Source organism: Prosopis cineraria, unplaced genomic scaffold, assembly GCF_029017545.1.
Source record: "Prosopis cineraria cultivar Desert tree isolate PC_DT_omini unplaced genomic scaffold, ASM2901754v1 PC11, whole genome shotgun sequence".
NCBI classification, from domain to species: domain Eukaryota; kingdom Viridiplantae; phylum Streptophyta; class Magnoliopsida; order Fabales; family Fabaceae; genus Prosopis; species Prosopis cineraria.
The window spans coordinates 38,321,340-38,343,720 of NW_026555342.1; the positions used below are offsets into that span (position 1 = coordinate 38,321,340).

The window sequence follows — 22,381 nt, forward strand, 5'->3', positions numbered from 1 at the left end:
TAATAGACCTAACTTTCTTTTTATGAATACGAATTGTTTTGCTCCCAGAGTTTTTGCAAAGATATTAACAAGTTGTAGTTCAGTAGGGATGAATTCTACTGTGAGATCTTTCTTTTGAACATGATCTCTGATGAAGTGATGATGAATGTCAATATGTTTAGTTCGAGAATGATGAACTGGATTTTTAGTCAAGAATATGTTGGAAATTGTGCCTTAGGGCCAATCATTGTACTATGCACATTGTTATTTAATGAATTTCTCTTTTGTTATCATATCAATTGTATGTTCACTATGATAACTGTATCCTTGGACAAACTATAATGATTGTCCTAAATGTCCCTGGTCGGTCATCTATAAGGGATCATAGATAAAACAAGACTAGTATGACTTTGATTAATTATATAGATACAAATCACAGTCATAGGCCCTTGAAAGAGTACAAGATGCAGTGCCGACCTGCTATGAGAAAGCTACATATTTCAAGTCATAAGCTTATCTCATATGTAACCATATCACTAAACCCTTTAACCTAAGATCATCATAGATTTTTATATGATGACTACTGAACTTTGACCTCGTTAAAAGTCACCTTTGATCGGGTGATTATAAAGGCTATGATTGAGTTTAGTAATATTCATGCAGAAGAATATGAGTGGTCAAGATGGAATTTGTCCTTTACATTAAGTGAGAGATATTACTGGGCCCTTTGATGAGTAAGAGTGAGAAAATGTATGGCCATACTATAATGGAAAGAGTTTTTCTATTGCTACAGTCAGTCCACTCAAAGATTGAAAAAGTGATGGTCAGGTAAAGGAGAATAACAATTTTATATATCATACTTGACTAAAATATTGCATAATAAAAGGGATGTGCTATGGTTGCATGATAGATTACATCAAATTATCGATCCCCATGTGAATTGGGTAGTTGCAATGTCTTGCTAGAGGCCACTTGTGACTTGTGGGCTAATAGCATAATTAGCCTATTACCAACTTCATATGGGCTTACAGGGTTGCACACTAGAACAGCCCAACTCAAGCTATAATGTCCAAGTTTATTGAATCTGGAATAAGTTTAGATTCAACGAATGTAATATAGGGTGAATGAATTATATATATATATTTATATGAAATATAAAATTCAAAATATAATTTTATATGTATATATATTCTTTCAAATATATATATATATATATATTCATATGTGTGTGTGTGTATCTGATATATATATATATATATATAAATGTGTATATGATATATAAAATTAAATATATATATATATATATATGTATATAATATTTGAAATATATGTGTGTGTGTGTATATATTCATGTGTGTGTGTGTGTGTATATAATATGTATATGTGACATATGTTATATTATATTATATTATATTATATTGTGTTAGTTTTAAATTTAATTTTATATGATAGATTAAATTAAAACTAACATGATATGAGAGAATATCATGTCAGTTTTATAATTTAAATTTATAAGATAAATTCAAATTAGATATGATATCATGGATTAAATTTATGAGATAAATTTAATTAAATTTTCATGGGCTCTTTAAGTGGAAGGCAAAAACCTAATCTATATACCATATATAGATAGGGACATGCTTTGTGAAGAGAGAGAGAGAGTTAGAAAAGTTTTAATGGCCAAACACTTTGAGAGCCACAAAACACCCTAAAAAGGAAAACTAACGTTCAAAGAAGAACGGATGCTGGGAGCACTATCACGCTGTTCGAGTTAGAGAATTGTTCGTGTAGATACCGGTAGAGGGAGTACATCTATGTTATCAACTCTTGAGATTCAAACTCTTGAAGAGAATACGCGTCAAGTTTGAAGAATTAAAAAGTAACTCTTCTATCCACCTTAACTTAAACAAGTTCATTGATCCATATCGGGATAGGGATTTTCAAATTTTAATCTTCTGTTGTGCCTCCTTATCGAACAGCATATTGTACCAGTATTGTCACACTTGATTGGAATATTCTTGAGCTTGATTTTGAAGTCTTCAAGTTGGTGCTCCATCCATAAGATTTGAGAACAACACAATCCAGCAGCTATATATTCTGATTCAATTGATCATAAAGAGATAGTATTTTGTTTCTTGCTTACCCAAGACACAAGTGAACCACCAAAAAAGTGGCATGTTCCACTCGTGCTTTTTCTCTCTGTCTTGCATCCACTAAAATTAGCATTAAAATATCCAATTAAGAACTCACTTCCTCCTTTAGGATACCAGAGACCTAAGTGAATCAGTATCTTTTAGATATCTAAAAATCCTTTTCATTACAATCAGATGGGATTCTTTTAGTGCTGATTAAAACCTTGCACAGAGACTAACATTAAAGGATATATTTGGATGACTTACTGTGAGATATAGAAGTTATCCAATCATCCCTTTATATGATTTGCAATCATATTCTATTCCAGCAGCATTTTCATCCATTTTGATTGTTGAGTTTATTGGAGTATCAATTCCATTAGCTTGATCCATCCCAAATTTTTTCAGCGTCTCTCTAAGATATTTAGTTTGACACACAAATATACTATCCTTCTTTTGCTTAATTTTTAGTCCCAAAAAGAATGTCAGTTCTCTCATCATATACATTTCAAATTCTCCCTGCATTAACTCAAAATTCCTTACACAGAAATTCATTAGTTGCACCAAATATAATGTCATCTACATAAATTTCAACAGTTAATAATTGATCCCTTTTTCTTTTTATAAAGAGAGTAGTATCAACTTTACCTTGATTGAATCCTTTTTCTAAAAAAAAAAGGAACTCAATCGGTCATACCAGGTTCTAGGTGCCTATTTGAGTCCATAGAGAGCTTTTTTCAATTTGAAGACAACATCAGATTTTTGAGGATCTTCAAAACCAGTGGTTGTTCAACATATACTTCTTCAAGGATGTAATTATTGAGGAAAAGCACTTTTTACATCCATCTGGTATAGCTTGATATCTTTCACAAATGCATATGTCAGAAGTAGACGAATTGCTTCCAATCTAGCAACTAGAGCAAAGGTTTCTTCATAATCTATATCTTCTCTTGATTGTATCCTTTTACCACTAGTCGAGCTTTGTTTTTGATAATGATGCCTCCTTCATCAAGGTTTTTTCTTGAAAACCTACTTAGTTCCAGTTACTGGATGATTCTTAAGCCTTAGTACCAAGTCCCATACTTGACTTCTTTCAAACTGATTGAGCTCTTCTTGCATTGCATCTATCTAGTATGAATCAGTTAGGGCTTCTTCCATTAGCTCTATTTTTGAAATGAAGGCTTAATGACTAGCAATGCTTTGGAATTTACTTCTGGTCTAGATAGGTTCATTGACATTCCCAATGACTTGATCTAGAGGATGATTTTTGTTATTTCTCCAAGCGGTTAGTTGCTGAACTTCTTCAAATTCATTATCTTCAGGTGGAGTCTTAGATTTCTCTCCTGGATCCTTTGTTGAATTGTTTTTCTTTAGTTAAAGATCACACAACTCTTCAGTGACATCATCAACATCAGAAATCTTCTTCTTTTCTATAGGAGATTCATCAAACACTACATGTATTGATTCTTCTATGGTCTTAGATCTAAGGTTGAATGCACGAAAAGCCTTACTCTTGCTGGAGTATTCAAGAAAAATTCCCATGTCTGATTTGGGATCAAATTTTCCTAGATTCTTCTTGTTATTATTGTGGATGAATACTTTGCTACCAAACACATGGAAATGAGATATGTTTGGCTTTCTTCCCTTGTAGAGTTCATATGGTATCTTGTTGAGTTTAGGCTTTATGTAAGCTTTGCTGATGATGTAACAAGTGGTATTAATGGCATCAGCCCAGAATATTTGTGACACGCCATTGTCACTAAGTATAGCTCTAGCCATTTTTGTGAGTACTTTTTCCACCACTCTATTTTGTTGAGGAGTACTTGGTGCAAAAAAGTTGTGTCTGATTCCATTTTCATCATAATAATTCATGAAGTCACCATTTTCAAATTCTATTCTATGATCATACCTGATTGACACATGTCTATCAGCATGAAGAAGTATCTTCTCATGTTTTTTTCGTTGGACAATGCATTCTTTAAGTCAAAGATGATGTTGTTTCCTCTATAACAGCTTTGAATTACACTTATTAGATTGTGGAAGAGACCTTTGACATATAGTATTCCTTTAATGCTTACTTCTTTTTCTCTTCCCACGTTTTCAAAACTAGCAATGTGACCTTTTTGATCACCTCTAAAAGTGACATGACCACCATCTCTTTCATGTGGTTTTATGAATTGATTTAAATCTCTGGTCATGTGTTTGGAGAACCCACTATTTATATACCATTTATTCTTTTTAGAGACAATAAGGCATACCTGCAAATAAAGACTATGTCATTTTAAGTACCCATTTCTTGATGGGTCCTTTCTCGTTAGTTGGTTTCCTAGAAATATTGATATTTTTAGGAACCCATTTCAAGGTGCTTCTAATGCCATTCTTCCTATATAGGCTAGACTTGACATGATGCCCTCTCTTGTTATAATGTGAGCGGGTAATAAACAGACTAGAAGAATGCACGAAAGTTTTAAAGTAGCTATAATAGCATCTGGCTGCCTTTTTAGGCTTCTTCTAAGAAGTATCAGTGATAGGATTATTTTCAATTCTTGACCCATTAGAGATGCACCTTTATGAGCCAATCAAAATGTTTAGCATCTCGGTACCCTGAGTAAATTTTCCTAAATCATTTTTCAGGATGTTAGTTTGAGATTGTAATGATATGCAGTTTGTACATAAATCAAAATAATTTTGGACTACATTCTTATTTTCAGAGGGTGTTTTTACCTTATCTTCTAATGTAGAAATTTTCTTTTTAGCATGCAGAAGTTGTTTGTACTATTCTTTAAACAAATACAATAATTCATTATATTCATTTTATAGAAAATTAGAATTTACTTTATCTGATTGTGATTCAATCAGATCTATTTCTTATGCTACAAGATATAGGTTGGTTGTTTCCTTCTCCTCTTCTTCATCATCCGAGGAACTATCTCCCTATATAGCAAAGGCCTTCTTCTTCTTCTGAGGCTTTTCCTTTTTCTTCTCCTTTTCTTGTTTCTTTTGCCATTGAGGACAATCCCATTTGATATGTTTTGGTTTCTTGCATTCATAACATGTCAATGGCTCCTTTTGATCTTTCTTATTACTTGAAGATCCTTTTTTGAAGTTCTTCTTTCCTTGGTAGAATCTTTTACATTGTCTGCCCATCCTACCAAATTCTTCATCTTCGTTAGACTCTGCTTTGATTCATCTTCATTGACTTTCAAAGCAACGCCTTTCTTCTTTTTGCCCATATCTTCCTCGTATTGAAGCAAGGTTGATTCATGTTCTTTAATGCTTCTAAAGAATGTAGCTATCAAACTCATTCATACTCCTTGTGCCTTTGTAATTGCAATGATTTTAGGTTGCCATTCCATTAGAAGACTTTTGAGGATTTTTTTGACTTGTTCAGCTTGAGTGTAAGTTTTGCCCAAATTTATCAAATGATTGATAATATGAGTAAAATGTACTTGCATATCTTTGATTGCTTCTCCTTCCTTTATCTTGAATGTCTCATATTCATGAATGAGACTACTCTTCTTGTTTTCTTTAACAACATCAGTTCCTTCATGAGCTTATCTCAAGGCATCCTACATTTCTTTTGTAGTAGTGTAGTGAGTAACATGATAATATTCTATTCTGTTAAGAGCACAAGCAATTGTAAGTTTTGCCTTGACGTTGAGATTTAATTTTCTTTTATCCTTATCAACCCATTCTTCTCTTATTTTTTGCCTTATTAAGCCATCATCTCCTAGGATCATAGGGACATATGAACCTTTGGTCATGATGTCTAGCATCTCAACATCCTGAGCTTCAAGATACATCATCATTTGCTTTTCTAGAAGGGATAGTCTTCTCCCTTAAATGCAAGAGGCCTTGTTGTTGACATACCTTCTCCTAAACTGTCAACTGCAAAATTATCCATTAGTAGGATCTTTTACTCATATAGTTAAGTGAAAAATGAGCAAGCAGGCTCTGATATCAATTGTAAATGCCCCAAGAAGAGGGTGAATTGGGCTAATTCAAAATTTAAATGAAATGAGGTAATAATCAGTGAGATGAAGGAATGAAATCACCAATCACAAGAGTTGAAAGAACAAAGCTTGACACAGATGAATTATCCTTTTTCGACTCCTACCACTTAAGTCTACATCCAGTCCCTAAGAACCTCCTGAGATTTCTAACTATATTACCAAGATTAATTTAGGCTCTTGGTTACCATAATACATAAACAAACTTCTCAATAAGTTTGAAACTCTCCCCCTTATAAAGGTAATGATAAATTTCTTTAAGCTCCCTAAGTTTAAGTTCCTCTACTTTGAAGACGTAAAACAGGGATAAATAGAGTAAGTTCAAGAATGAACTACTACTGCTTTTAAACTCTCTTTTAGCGTAGATATATAATCAATGAAACTCTCTATTAATAAATGACACACAGAAGGTAGGTAAACTTTGATGCTCAAAATAAATGCAAAATGTTCTTGTTGCTCTCGTTGTTCCTCTCCATCTTCAGATTTTATAAATGAGTCTATTTATAGTTGAGGATCATAAATGATCCGTGAGACTCGTAAATTTTTCCATTGGAGGTTGCTTGTGATATGTTTCCTTCTACCTTCGAGTTTCCTTGGATATCTGAGCTTCTCTGAAGTTCTCCGGTGGATTAGCCAATGGAATAGTGCTTTATGGCAGAGACTTCCTCTTTTGTATAGTAATGGCTAGAAACATTAAATGCTTTTAACAAAAGTAGTTGAAGCTTATATGTTTTGAAATAATAGAAAGCAAGCTCGGTGACCAAATCAAACATGAGCAACCATAATAACTTCATGGAAATAATTGTGTTTAGATATCACTTGGTAAGGATATAGAGTGAACATAATTGATTTTAAATGAAAAGAAGAATTAAAGAATGAGTTCAGATGACCTTCGGAAGACATACGAAAAACATAGTACAAAGATTCATAGTAGTACCGATGTTACATTGATCCAGCACCGGTGTTACAGTCATAAGCAGCCATAGAAAGAACGTTATAGCACAATTGTTGTCCTTTATAGTACCAGTGTAATTTAATACGTAAAAGACGAAGATTTTTGATATTTTTGGAAGAATTAGAATATTTTTGAAAAGATTATTTAACATCGGTGTTAAAAGGAAATAACATCAAAGTAACAATCAATCAAATCTCTTCATAGGACAGAAGAAAGTACAATACCAGTGTTGAGGTGTTAGCATAGGTGTTGCACAAACTTGAATAAGACTTAGTACAGGTGTAAGATTGATGTTGAAAGATAGTACCTAATGCAAGGAAAAAGGTTTGAAAAGAGAGACTCAATTGCACAAGTTTTAAAATGGTAACATCGGTGTTGTAATGAGTATGACTGGTGTTATATAAACCATGAATCAATAAAACTGTGAAGATAATAGAGGAAATACCAGTGTTAAGGCATCTAGTACTGGTGTTATCAACACTTAGAAATATTTTTAAACAAGACAACATCTAGTACAAGAGATTATAGTTAAGTCAAAGACTTAACTAATAAAATAACATACCTTCTGTTCGTATATGCTCTCACTTAGTTAGTTTTAGTGTTAAGCCAATTATTTTAGTTATGAAAGCCTGAAATGCACAAAACTTCTCTTTATTTTGTAATCATCAAAACCAGGGTTCAATAATACACACACATATATTTCGATATATATATATAATTATATTTTGAATTTTATATTTCACATAAATAAATATATATATATATATATATTAAATAAATATTCAAATATATATATAAAATTCATTTACCTTATATGACATTCATTGAATCTAGACCTATTCTAGATTCATTAAACTTGGACATTATAACTCAAGTTGTGCTGTTCTTGTGTACGACTTTGTAGGCCCAAAAGTCACTAGTGGCCTCTAGCAAGACATTGCAACTACCCAATTCATATGGGAATTGATGATCTTATGTAACCTATCATGTAATTGTATCACATCCCTTTTGTCACGTGATATTTCGGTCAAGTATAAGACATGGAATTGTCATTCTCCTTTACCTGACTATTACTTTCTTGATCTCTGAGTGGACTGATTGTAGCAATGGAAAAACCCTTTTCATTGTAATATGGCCATATATTTTCTCAGTCTTACTCATCGAGGGGCCCAGTAATATCTCTCACTTAATGTAAGGGACAAATTTCGTCTTGATTACTCAAATTCCTTTGCATAAATATCACTAAACTCAATCATTGCCTTTATTATCATCTAGTCAAAGGTGACTTTTGACTAGATCAAAGTGCAGTAGTCATCAAGTAGGAATCCATAATGATTTCAAGTCAAAGGACTTAGTGATATGGTTACATATGAGATAAACTTATGACTTGTACCATACAACTTTCTCACAGCGGGTTGGCCCAACATCTTGTACTCTTTCAAGTGCCTATGACTTTGATTTGTATCTCTATAATTAATTAAAATCATACTAGTCTTGTTTCATCTATGATCCCTCATAGATGAAACAATTATCATAGATTAGGGACATTTAGGACAATCACTATAATTTGTCTAAGGATACAATTATCATAGTGAATATACAATTGATATGACAACAAAAGAAAAATTCATTAAACAACAATGTGCATAGTATAATGATTGGCTTTATGGCAATTTCCAACATGTCATACTCTTAATCTAGCCTCCTCATAAATTGGTGGAGACTAGTTAGGTTCTAGTCCCTCGAAGAATAAGTAGGATAGTCTTGAATCAACCATGGGATAAATGACTACCTCTCGATTTCAATGGTCGGTGCCAAGACAAGCTTTCGATTCTAGTAGTAAACCGCCATTATCACATGGATTTATCAATCTACTCCTCTTTTTAGGCGAAACTCTGGCTAATGATCATGTTATGTACATATTGATACTTAATATGTCATTTTTAACATAATTCATCACATCATATTAGTTCACATAATTTTATTTCTCCATAGTTATCCACATATCGAAAATCACATATTCATCACACTTCGCATGCCAAATACCACACATTTATCATTTTTCATAATGATATGCTCATCTATATATATATATATATATATATATAATGCTAAAATTTGCATTAATGGTTTTCAAACACCAAACAAGTTCCAAATCATTAAATTCGATAAATAACTAATTAATAAACAACTATACAAACTAGATTTTTCCCCCTGTTACCTTAAACCTTTGAGAGGTTAAAGGTTTGGCCCTTAAAACACAACTTCCAAAGCTTGTCAAGTAGTTTGAATGGTGCCAAAATTAATAGTCTATAGTGAAATCACAAAGATATTCATTATTGCCCCATTTTTGGGCAATTTCCAACATTCTAACTCAACATTCTCCCTTAATCAAAATCACAAATCCACTCTCAAATATATCCAATGAATTTATTATGTTTCAATAACCCACATTATCATTAATGAGCCATTAAACCACCATTAAATGCCATAAAACAGTCCCAACAACCTTTCTAATTGTTACTTTTTGGCCATTAATGGCCCTTATCAACTAACAAGTAACTAAACCACTAATGTGGGGTTTAAATATTCTAAACAACTCTTATTATATCTATTTTAGCTAATGGGTTCGGGACCCATAGCTCATATAGACTGAAAATTACTCTCCTAACTCAAACCCTAAATTTAACTTTCATGAAAGTAGAAGGAAAAGGGGAGAAAGAAGCAAAATGCACTTACCTTGAGTGTTAGGAAGCTTCAAAATGTCTCCAATGATCTCTAAATTTGTGCCCTAATAGAGGTAGTGGCCTGCTCTTGTTTTACTTTTCTCTTGTCTTTTGATTTTTTGAACAAAGCACGATTAGTTTAAGCAGAAATTTGGTCGTGTACCATGGCACACACGGCCCACGCTGTGATGGATGGCACAGAGAGGCACATTTTTCATTAGTTGCCTCTGTGTGCCATGACTGACGTCCCTTCACACCACAGCATGTAGCATCAAAGACCTTGCTTTAGTTCTTTCTTATCTTTCGATGACCGGATGGCCTAGCTTCACTTCGAGCCTATATTTAGAACTGAAATTACAATCAAACACAATTTTTAGACCTCTCTGGCCAAACATCACAGCAATAAACTTAATTACCTTCATTAAACTGAGTTATTCGGGTTTAAATTTCTAGAATGTTACATTTGGCAAATGGAAAAAATGTACCTATGAAGCATCGATGCTACAAATTGTCTCACGTATCCGTATCAATACCGTGTTTGATACTACCCACTGATATGTATTTGTAAATTATAAAAATATTATTTTTTAAATTTTAATTTTTTATATGTATCCAATATTTTTAGATTGCAAGCTGATATTTTAAAGCTTATACTTCATGGCTATTTTTTAAAAAATTAAATTTTTTTAAATATTGCGATATTAATCTTTTTTGTTCCTAATATATTTTTTTTGATTTTCTTTTAAAGTAAAGATTAGAATTTCCTTAAAAAAATAAGTTTTAGATATAATAAAAAATAAAAAATATTAATTATAAAAATAGAGGAATATAATCTTTTGACATATAAATCCTAAATAGGGAACTATTAGTAAAAATTAGAAGGTAGGCAATTAGGTAGATATATAATAATAGTACAATTAATGATTATATTTTGCTTGATATTACTAAAAAGGACTTATATGCATGTTAGTTTAGATCTTTTTAATTAAAATTATATTTTTAACATTTTTATGATTTTTTTTATAAACATACATGCATATATCATAAATACATTGCATCTTATATTTTTAAAAATAAAAATATTAATGTACTCGATACGTGTATCAATATCTTTGCATCAAAGAAAAAACCTTAAGCATTTGATCATAATTTTAAGTTTTCTAACTTTCTTTCATCTCTCGACTCAACCTTTTCCTCTCCTTTTCTCTAACTCAAAGTCCTGTAAAAGTCCTTTAATTTGATTTGACTTGATTGAACCCTAGACAACTCCAATCCAATTCGATCTGGGTAAAAATTGATCCTTTAGAATTAAAAAGACTAAAAAATTCAGAATTTTTTTTTGAGTTGAATTGGATAAAAGATTGATTGTTTAGATTATTGGAATCAGTTTGGTCCTTTAAATTTTTTTATTTAATATAATTATAATTAATTTATTAATTATTATAATAATAAGTTAACCTATAGAAAAAAGAAACTAAAAATTGGAATGGGAGATCGGCCCCCCGCTCTGGTCGCTCGCACAACGCACCCATTCGCTCACTCGCAGGTCGCAAACGAGGCCCTAGCCCCCCCCTTCGCCGCCACCGTCTATCGGGACATCTTATATTTGCCGTTCGACAAGTGCTGCCTCTGATTCGAGTTGCTTGTTGTGGGTCCTCTGATTTCTTCACGTTCTGTTATCTCTGAATTATTTCTGCTACTTGCTACTTGCTACTTGCTGATGCTGTTAATTTCTTGTTCATTCTATGAGATACTTGAAGCGATATGTTGTTGGCAGGCAATGCTAGGCATTGAGTAGTGAAATTCGAGCATGAATTATGATTTATGGCAATTCTCTCATGCTCCATTTTGACTTTGAAACTCAAATCGATGACGTCTTTCCCACTTAAACAACATGGGATTGAGCTTGTGCCTTTAAAGATTCTTTGAGGCTTCACCTGCATATTTAAGTTCAATGCCTCTATTTTGTGTTATATATTTATGGCTTTTATATTGAATATTTGGATTGTCGGTCCTCTGGTGAAGTAATTACTGAAAGGTTTTTTTCTATTATTTTAGAATTCTGAAAAACAATCTTGTGAGATATCGATAATTGACTTAAGAAAATTTGATCTAGAATGTGAGTGTTTTTGGAGAGGGTAGGTGTGTAGGAATAATATTAAGTGGCAGCAAAAACTTGTTGGGGCTAATTTATTGGAAGAAGAAGATTGGGAGAGTACATATATTTGTAGTCTTAAGGGCTGAACTTAAATTTCCTCAACAAAAGTTTTCAACCCAAATTGTGTTACTCTAGGAGGCTCATACACCAGCCCTTCAAGTTCCAGACTTCTTTAACACTTATAGCTTGTTCAGAATCTTTCAATTATTCAGTTTGCCCTGTTTGGATGAAAATTTTCTGTTAGCTTAATATGTTCATAATTTTTTGCACAAAATAAAGAGAGAAGCGGTCTAATCTTTTGATTAATTTTCAAAAGTATACATTTTTTGTGAGGACATTTGCATCTTTAATTACGACAGTCTATTTAGGACACAGACTGATATTGCCAATGATAAAATATCCTAACTATTTTCTGAACTGCTAATGCAAGGCAAGGTAGTTATTACGTTTCTGCTAAACTTAAGGAAAATATACAGATGTTTCTGTATCAGGATAAATTTCTGTATCTTGGTAAGTACCTTTTTCTTGTGCTATCTGATGGCTTTTACCAGTTTTTGGTGACTATTCATATCTTGGTTATGAATAGTTGTTACTTTTGTATTTTTTTCCTTTATATTTCATTGGAGTAGAAATGTTGAATAGGAGTTAAGATCAAAAAGCAAGTAAAAATATATATATATATATATATACCCAAGAATTAATATATCATAATTTTTAAAGGTAATCTCCTAAAGTCATTGCAAGCCTGTCCTTCTTTTGGCCAAGACTACAAGCATATTTATATTTTATATACAATCTAAAGAAGAAATTCTAATGCATCCAAAATATCGTCATGTTGATATTATTTGATATTTGATGTATGCATATGTCCATAAGCAAAGAATAGAAGCATTAAACAGTATTTATAAATAGATTTTAAAACTTATCTTTGACTTCTCTTATATTATTCATATAGGAGTTATTCATACAGGAAAACATGATTTTTTGGGACAAATATAGGAAAACATGATTATTTTTTGGTGCAAGTAACTTGAAATTTCATATTTGCCATAAATAGCATCATTGATTCTTTTTTGTTGAGATTGTTAGAGCATTATATATGGTAGAACATTATACGATATTAATAAAAGCAACATTTTAACTTTAATATAGAAGGGGGAGCTACTTATCTCTCCTTGGGTTTTAACTATGTTTTTGCATATTACTGTAGGTTTCAAAGCAGGGGTATAAAAAGGAGATTCTTACGGAAAGAATTGCAAAATTGTCAAGCAGAGTAACTGTGATGCAGGTAAGTGTACTATGATCTACTAATTAATCAATTTTGAATTTGCCTACCGTATTAGTTCAAGTAAATGCAATATTTATGTTATGTTTTAGTTTGGAGCACAAACTAAAATTGAGCTCAAAGAAAAGAAATTGAGAGTTGAATATGCACTAAATGCTACGAAGGTAACATTTTATTTTCCACTATATGGATTACCTTTCCTCCTTTGGTTGTCAGACATGAGTTATCTATTGTGTTGACATATAACTGTTGTTGAAGAAGTTATTGTAGTTGGTGGTGCACACAGGCTGTTGAGACTTGCATCTAAGGCATGGAGATATTTTTGTGCATGTGCTGAGAAATATCACAGCTGTTGTTTTCTGTTCCTGTTTATGAATTTTCTATTGCTTAACTGAATATGTGACTGGCATAATTTTTATTTGTTGCAAGTTGGTGCAAATATTGTGAAGAGCTCTTGGGTGATGTGAGGGGGGGGTACTTTTTTATAGGGTATAGTTATTTTTTTATTGCATTACCCGAAATTGTGCCATATAGGACATGCATGAGCATGACCTTCTCTTTTTTGTTTTTTGTTTTTTTTCTTCAGCCTTGGGGGGGGGGATGAGCAAACATAATTTATGAATGGTTGTGATGATTTCAAAATTTGTGTATAACAAGTATCCAGAAAACTACTTTGTGGATTGGTAATTAAAAATGACAGTATTTATTTCAACAAAAAAGAACATAAGAATCCTGTTACAAGGTTTTAGTCAAAAGACAAATATGAGCACAACCATTTGGTTAGGTTCCAAGTGAAGCTTAGTGGCTGAGTTAGTAAAAATGAAGGTGCAGCATCATTTCCATATGACCACGCTGGTTAGTTGTTTATCTAGGGTGGGTGACAAGTGGGGTTTGATTTTGTGTGCTGATTTTGTTATACCCCGTTCATAATTTGAACATTGCAACTATCTTGCATTTTCTTATTTTCATTCAGTGTTATTTTATCTAAATTATCGAGATCAAGTTGTCAAGAGGATCGGAGCAGTTCTATCAGAGTGCTGATATGATTTCATTGATTTGCAGGGTTGAGTCTAACGATTTTTTATGCAATTGGAAGAAGTTTTCTGCTCCAACTGAGGGTTGTTTTTGCTGCTTAAAGTTAAAAACACACAGGTCTAAGTCTAACTCAGCATCATTTGATGATAAAAACTTAAAAGGAATCCCTGCTTCTTTCATTATTTTCAATGATGCCTTTGCTTTCTTTTCATCTAACACATGCTCTCTCTGTTGGCTTCTTTCCGGTTTAACTTTTGACAAACATTTGAACTAGTTAGGTACAAGCAACCAATGTCATCTAGGAGATCCTCGCTTCTCACTGTCAATTCTCTTACAAGGTTACTCAGCAAAGGTTATTCACTCGACAATGTGGATTCTATCAAAATCTGTAATACTTGGAAGACTCTCTGTACTTCTGCTGAAAGGTTGGATTTCCAATCGGTCAGTGCTTATCACCAAGATGATTCTTTAAATTATCAGCAAAGTCATGCCAAATTTTATCCTACAAGTCCAAATGGCACAAATTCTTATCAGTCACAGTACGAGCAAAGTTCAGATAATGTTAATCAAACACATGCAAGCGGGTTTTGTGGAGGAAGTTCAGTGCACAATCCGAAGAGCTTTCACCAATGCAGGGGCTATTTTGAAGGTCTTCAGAATGAAATTGGGAACAAACAAACTGAGCATGGTGGGAATTTTGGTGGAATCTATGAACATAAAAATGATACTCCAGAGAGATTTTCTAGTGGAACTGATCAGATTTTTGATGAACCTAACTTGAATAGTAATATAAATGTTTTCCAGCATAATTTGGCCAGGCAAAGAGGAGTTCCTGATGGCTATTGTGGCCGAAACAACACAGGAATGCAACAGAACCTAGATAGGGCTGGTGTTGGTAATTCAAAGGGCTTTGGGAAGCATTTAAGTGCATTTGTTGAGAACCAAGATGGGTTCTATGCTCAACAGAACCTAAATGGCATGAGTGGAAATCTGGAGAGTTCATATGCCTCTTGGACAGAGGGACCAAGAGCAAGGGCATATCATTCCAATACGTATAGCTCACAGATCCTCTCTGAGCCTGTGGGAAATCTGAAAGGGAACCTTGACCAAAACTGCAGCAGTTTTCAGTATGAACCAAAAAATCAATTCCCATGGAATAACAAAATGAGTAATCAGTGTGACCCAGGTTCTGGAGCATTTCCATGGAATATAAAGGAGAGTCAATATCCTCCGCATTTGCAAACAGCACAGAGTTCAACAATTGGTTCTCAACTATCAAATAATGCAAAACCTGAGATAGAGTCAGCTGAGGCATTTGCTACTAGTCCGTATAAGGATAACCTTGAGGAACTAGATAATTTTTGCAAGGAGGGCAAAGTGAAAGAAGCTGTAGAAATTTTAGGATTGTTGAAAAAGCGGCATATTCAAGTGGATTTGCCTCGATATTTGCAATTAATGCACCAATGTGGGGAGGCTAAAGCTCTAGAAGAGGCAAAAATCATACACAAACATGTCTTGCAGTATCTGTCACCTCTCAATGTGAGCATATATAACAAAATACTAGAGATGTATTCAAAATGTGGTTCTATGGATGATGCATTCAAGGTGTTCAATAATATGCCAAAGCGCAATTTGACAACTTGGGATACTATGATAACCTGGCTTGCAAAGAATGAGCTTGCAGAAGATTCAATTGATCTTTTTACTCAATTCAAGAAAATGGGACTAAAACCTGATGGAAAAATGTTCATTGGTGTTTTTGCTGCATGCATTATGCTGGGTGATATTGATGAAGGAATCCTACATTTTGAGTCAATGAGCAAAAGTTATGGCATTGTACCATCTATGGCTCATTATATCAGTGTAGTAGACATGTTTGGAAGTATTGGACATCTTGATGAAGCATTTCAATTTGTTGAAAATATGCCAGTGGAGCCAAATGCTGATGTATGGGAGACCTTGATGAATCATTGTAGAATTCATGGGAACTTGGATCTAGGGGATCGCTGTTCTGAATTAGTTGAGCAGTTGGACCCTTGTCGCTTAAATGAGCAATCTAAGGCTGGCCTTGTACCTGTAAAAACCTCAGACCTGGCAAAAGAGAAAGAAAAGAAGAAGTTAGTGAACCAAAATCTTTTGGAAGTAAGGAGCAGAGTCCATGAATATCGAGCAGGAGATACTTCTCATCCTGAGAATGATAAGATTTATGCTTTGCTTAGAAGCTTGAGGTCACAAATGAAAGAAGCTGGCTATATTCCAGAAACAAGATTTGTGTTGCATGACATAGACCAAGAAGGCAAAGAGGAAGCTCTTCTTGCCCACAGTGAGAGACTTGCTGTTGGTTATGGTCTCTTAACCAGCTCTGCCCGTTCTCCTATTAGGGTTATAAAAAACCTCCGTTTTTGTGGTGATTGTCATAATGCACTAAAGATTATTTCCAAGATTGTTGGCAGAGACCTCATCATTCGAGATGCTAAAAGGTTCCACCATTTCAGTGATGGGGTGTGCTCTTGTGGGGATTATTGGTGAACATCAGAAACTAGGTACTGTTCAACTTTGTTGAATTATTATTTCCCTTCTCTTTCTCATTTATATGTAAATATAATGAAACCAAAAGGTTGCTGTTTGGGCAAATAAATTGTCTTGGAGCAGTTGTAGTTGTTTACTTCATTTACAAGATACAAACAGAAACCATACACTCTCCCTCCCCCTTCTCTTCAATGCACAGGATAATTTGTTTGGTTTCTTGGCATCTCTTGCCGCCAGAACAAGCAGAGACTGTTGATTTGTGGTCAATGCTGTGTTCTTTTATCAGTAGGTTTGAATAGGTTTGTGAGCGTTCTTTTGTCTATTTTTGGAAAGATTAAAACAACATTTTAAATTCCAGAACTCCTTACATTTTTGCCCAAGCAATTGGAGTGTGATAGTATCATATTTTAATCCATGCTGTTGCTGCTATGACTAAATACTTAGATGCATGGAAATCCTTTCAACACTCTTTCCTTTATAATTAGAATTGATCACAAAACTTCCTCAAATGCGTTTTTGATTTGATTCCATTTAATTAAGTTACAACCAAATTAGTTTAAAACATGTTGATGCATGCGTTGTTTCCTAATCTATGTTTACGGAAAAACCAATTACCTTTATTGACCATTTATTGTGATTGCTGGCAACGGAGTTGGAAAACCTTGGGACCTCTCCAAAATGTTGCTATCTAACTCAGGCAATAGTGGTTGGTTGCATCATAGTTGCTTAATCATCTTTGTGGTACTGCTTCAATCTGACAGTCATTCACAGCGGTATATTTTTCTCTATTAATGTGGAAGGTCTTGAAAAGCCAGAGAGGTGTCCAAACCTGTTGGTTCCTTGAGAGCACCTACTAATGAACAAAGAATCAAAAGAATCCTTGAAACGTTAATGCTGTCCTCATGTGATCGGGAATAATTGAAAGTTGTGGTTGGAGTTTCATAGAAAACTAGTTATTTTATTTTATTTCTTCAATGATTGAACTCTTATCTCACTTGTCTAACTCATTGTTCTGCAGGTGAAGGACTTGTGTGACAAGGCAAAGGAGATTTTGATGGCAGAGAGCAATGTTCAGTGTGTGTGTGTGTGTATTGAATTAAATAATTAAGTGAGTTTTCTCATTTATAAGGCATGCTTCATGTGTTCGTGCTGATCATGACAAGTATTTAATGCATTGGGTTCATCTCCCACAAGAATTGTTTGCATTAAGAGCCCTAATATATCCTCTCAATTGGTGACCATTTCTCCGCTCTTCTGGGCATTTTATTTGGCATTCTTGATCTTAACTATATTGCCATTGCATGCCATATGTTGCTGGTGTAAAAGCTGAATGTCTCCAAGAAGATGATGATGGGTACCTTAGGGGGATGGGGAACCCTACGCCAAAAGCTAACTATTGAGGTGAGAGAACCAACTGACTTAACTGCCCCATTGACCTTCCATACTATTCAATGTGGGATTTAATATCCCATGCTGCCAGGTTTCTGTCAATTGGCCTCTCATGGATAGCCGATGTTTTGGCTGCTACACGCCATGGCATTTAACTCGACTTCTTATTGGTCAAAACCCTCCATAAGTAGCCCTCTTTAGAGCCATTGACTGCTTCACTCTAATATCAATTGATGGGTACCTAAGTGGTATGGAGAACCTTACTTCAAAAGCTAGCTATTGAGGTGGAAAAACCAATCTGCTTAAATATCCCATTGAACATTCCATGTTACTTAATGTGGGACTTGGTATTCTATACTGCAAAGTCTCCATCGGATAACACTATTAAAAAAAATTATTCAATTGGTAACTGAAAACAGTTAATGATCTAATGGATTCTCCTCGGTGTCATGGATGTTTATCACAAATGAATTTGGAAGTAAACATCAGGGCCTAATCATTCAGCTTTCTATTGTTCATCATCTAAATACTGTGCGTTTACTTCCTGTCCCAATCCTATTTTACTAGGAGAACTTGAATGAGGTTTCATCATGCCGTTTCTCATTGTAACTAAGCAACAATCATCTTCCGGCTATGGTTTTTAGTGTAAGGCTGCTGAACATATTTTATGTATTTCATTGTTATTGTTAGGGCTCACAAAAAATTGGATTTGAATCCATTATACATCAGATTGGCATATGGTGTCATGTTAATGTGAATTACTGTTGATGTGTTTGGAAACACGCCTTTGCGGAAGCACAAACTTGATTTTGACAATGCTAGACATTTTTCCAAATACAACTAACGTTTTCACTGTCTTAATTGGGCATTTGACAATTTCTTGACCTTTTTATTTGAGAGTCATTATTCGAGAAATCTCACTAAAATTTCGTTATGCAGGTGTCTCATGGCCTAAACCTTAGGGACAGAGATAAGGGATGCAAACATACTTCTCATGCTTGCTAAAGGCAAGGTTTTATATACACGACGAAATTTGGGGTTTTATGAAATTAGGCTCTTCCTTGCTAGGAGGAATGTGAAGCAAAACTGTTGGATGTTGATTCAGAGAGATCGAGGTTGGTCTGTCATTCTGCATTCCATTCTTTTTCCATCCTTCTATTTTGTTTTGTCTTCTATTGTGTTCTGAGGTTGGGAGGATGGTCAACAGGTCAAGTACTCAAGTCTATTGAGCTAACAAAAACTGTTATTTATTCAAGGGATAGCGTTAGTGGGGGATTTTGATAAAAATTATAAGACTGGAACTTGCAAGGATGGGTTCAAATAACCAGTGATCCATTGAGTTGAATAAAAAATTTCTACATTGATAGATGATGCAAATAGTTTTAACAGCATCAAATGATAGTTTGATTTGGTTGTATTTTGCCACAATGCGACCAAATGAGTCGAGTCAGGTTTGCTTGACATTTTTTAATAGATGTTCGTCATTTCTGCCTTTTTGGGAGTCTTCTCCCATGGGCCGCATGCACAAGGAAACGAATATTTTGGCTGCGCTGCATTCTAACTGGAGCCGAAAGAAAGGATTTATTTTGGGCTGATAATTTATGGAAGCTATGAAAATCTCTACCGTATAGAATAGAGCTGATAATGAGTTATTTGAATCTATTTTGGCAGAGAAGGTTGACACGATCCCCATCTTGCATGGGTTGTAATTCTACCAACTCTCACAACGCACCGCGGGTTGGTGTGCTAACTCGTCAATTTTAAAATTTTTTTTATACCTTTTTTAAATTTTAAATTTTAAAAATTAAAAATTTACTTTTTTTTATTATTATTTTACAGTAAAAAAATCATATATTCTTTTAAAAATTAATTATTCAAATAATAATAAAAGTTATTTTAATCAAGTTATGTTTATATCACTACTTAAATATAAATTAATTTAATTTTGTGATTCTTTTGTTATTCAGTCTTTTACATGATTAATTAGTATTATACATATATAAATTAATAAAAATGTTTTGTCCATTTTCTTTTCTCTTTATTCTGTTTTGGCATTTTTACTATAAAATTGATGCCCTAGTTTAATATACCAATTTTTTTTTAAAAGAAAATGATGATGATTTAAACTCCAACTATAGGATTACTATTCATAATATATTCAGTTCATACCATTTAAACATTTTGATTTTTGTATCTGTTTTTTTCCTTTTATGTTCAAATTAAGAGATAATATAATATATAGTTGGCAATTATAAGTATGTTTAATTTTTTAAATAAAAACAATAACTAAACTTTTTAAATTTGCTCGCTTGGGTAGCACTATTTTGTGAACAATATAATTTAAATAAGCCATTATATGAATGAAGTAGAATATAATAAAATATTTTATTCAATTTTATCTTGATCACATTCAAATTATATTATATCACTATTTAAATATTTGAAGGGTGTGTTTTTATTATTTTCTGATATAATTTAAATTTGAATTAAATAAATGTAAAAGTGTCAAGTACTTAGACTGCAATTTCATGCATGTTTGCTCTGAATGCTTTACTTTAAATTCAAATTTATTTTTTTTTGTCTTTTTTTTTTAAATCGCAAGTTAGCTCACAGTGGCTCAAGTTTAGGAACTTTGCAACTGCGGGTTCATGTTGGAAATGTGATCTGGTCGTCTTTTTTTATTCAATCTTCAATCTTCAATCTTCTTTATGTTTATGTTTACATCATTTCCCTTTTATCTTCCTTGTTCCCAGGGTAGTTTTGAAGACACATTTCTGTTGAAGAGATTAGATTGCCGATAATACTATGTCCTTCGTTGAATCATACGATTAAATCGTTGGTGTGGGGCTTACCAATGTATTGTTCCTAAGGCATCAGTCCTATAAGGGTTAACTATTTTTTGCGTATAAACCATTTTGTAACGATTATCTTAAACTATTTATTAGATCAATGCATGTCACCCCTCAAATGTAAACATTGGTGCAGATTACAAAGGTGCTCTTTACTAATGAATATTGATGTTGACTTTTTATTGGCTTTGTATACAACAATATTTTTACCCTTAAAATATTCAGGGAGAAGTAATTAGCATCATAAAGTTAAAAAATCTGCTTTTATTTTTCAATGAAGCATATGGCATTGTGTTTAAAATGTTGCATACTTCTTCTGTTCTTATATATAAGATCTTTTTAACTAAATCATGCAAATCAATAAAAGTTAGTTATCTAATTAAAAGTATAACAACATTTTAATTTTGCTCTTAATTATTGTAAATAAAAAATATTTTTTTAAAAGTAAATTAATGAGAGTACTTATCTTTTTCTCAGTTTAATAAGGGTAGAATGGTCCATTTATTTAAAAAAATGCTAACAATCTTTATATTTAGAGACAAAAAAAATGTTCTAGAAGACTTCTTATATATAGAAATAGAGGAAGTAACTTGCTAGCTAGATATCTATAAATAATAAGTGTCACTCTATACCAATGAATGATCAACCAATTTTACTGTCATAGTTTATATAAATATTTGTTAGTAAAAAGAGTTTGTTAGTTTTATAGTTAGCTGGGATAAACATACTACACGTGACAGCACGATTAGTTGACATTTCTTGTGGGCTGGCAAATATTTGTCTTTTTTTACCAACAAATATTGAGACGGCAAGTTAAATACATCAATCTCTTCTTCTTTTTAACCAGAACATGTGTAATATGCTTTGACACAGACCATTAAGACATCAAGACAGGCTTTGGGATTTTCTTAATGTATAAGTGCCTAATTAACAAGTTAAGATAAACATATAACTTGTGAAAATATTGCTAGTTCAAGATTATAATTTTATTTGCTTACAAATACCTAGTTAGTAAGTTATGTGATACCCTGAATAAGATGCCATATGCTACCAAAAAAAAAAAAAAAAGATATGGATCAATTGTTCAATATTTTTTAATTTTATGGTGCTAGCTATTCCCTCAAAATACTTTTACAGTTAGAAATGCTCTTCAACCCAAAGTTAACATAAAATTATATTTTAGATCCGTGCAATGTACATGAATATTAATCCACATTGTTGAAGTGAAATAGAGGAGAAAAAAGTAGAGTTAAATTTTATTTTATTTTTTGAAAAAATGACAAATAAAAATAACTAAAAAGTTTTTAATTTCTTTAGCAACTGCTATTAGTTAT

General features: G+C 32.9%; 1 protein-coding gene across 6 annotated transcripts; it reads left to right on the forward strand.

The window, feature by feature from the left end:
• Positions 1 to 11,297: 11,297 nt before the first annotated feature.
• Positions 11,298 to 21,229, forward strand: LOC129285607 (pentatricopeptide repeat-containing protein At4g32450, mitochondrial-like). Of its 6 annotated transcripts, none has more exons than XM_054921358.1 (8): positions 11,298 to 11,450; positions 13,171 to 13,248; positions 13,338 to 13,409; positions 14,308 to 14,397; positions 14,559 to 16,823; positions 17,828 to 17,881; positions 19,135 to 19,313; positions 20,952 to 21,229. In XM_054921358.1, exons 3-5 carry the CDS (start codon positions 13,399 to 13,401, stop codon positions 16,807 to 16,809), a joined length of 2,352 nt encoding a protein of 783 aa, XP_054777333.1. In that variant the 5' UTR covers positions 11,298 to 11,450; positions 13,171 to 13,248; positions 13,338 to 13,398; the 3' UTR covers positions 16,810 to 16,823; positions 17,828 to 17,881; positions 19,135 to 19,313; positions 20,952 to 21,229. The 6 variants fall into 6 exon arrangements, with proteins under 6 accessions (XP_054777333.1, XP_054777332.1, XP_054777331.1 ...); XM_054921357.1 differs by lacking the exon at positions 20,952 to 21,229 and adding an exon at positions 12,391 to 12,470 and having other exon boundaries at positions 19,135 to 19,669; XM_054921356.1 differs by lacking the exon at positions 20,952 to 21,229 and having other exon boundaries at positions 19,135 to 19,669.
• Positions 21,230 to 22,381: the final 1,152 nt, after the last annotated feature.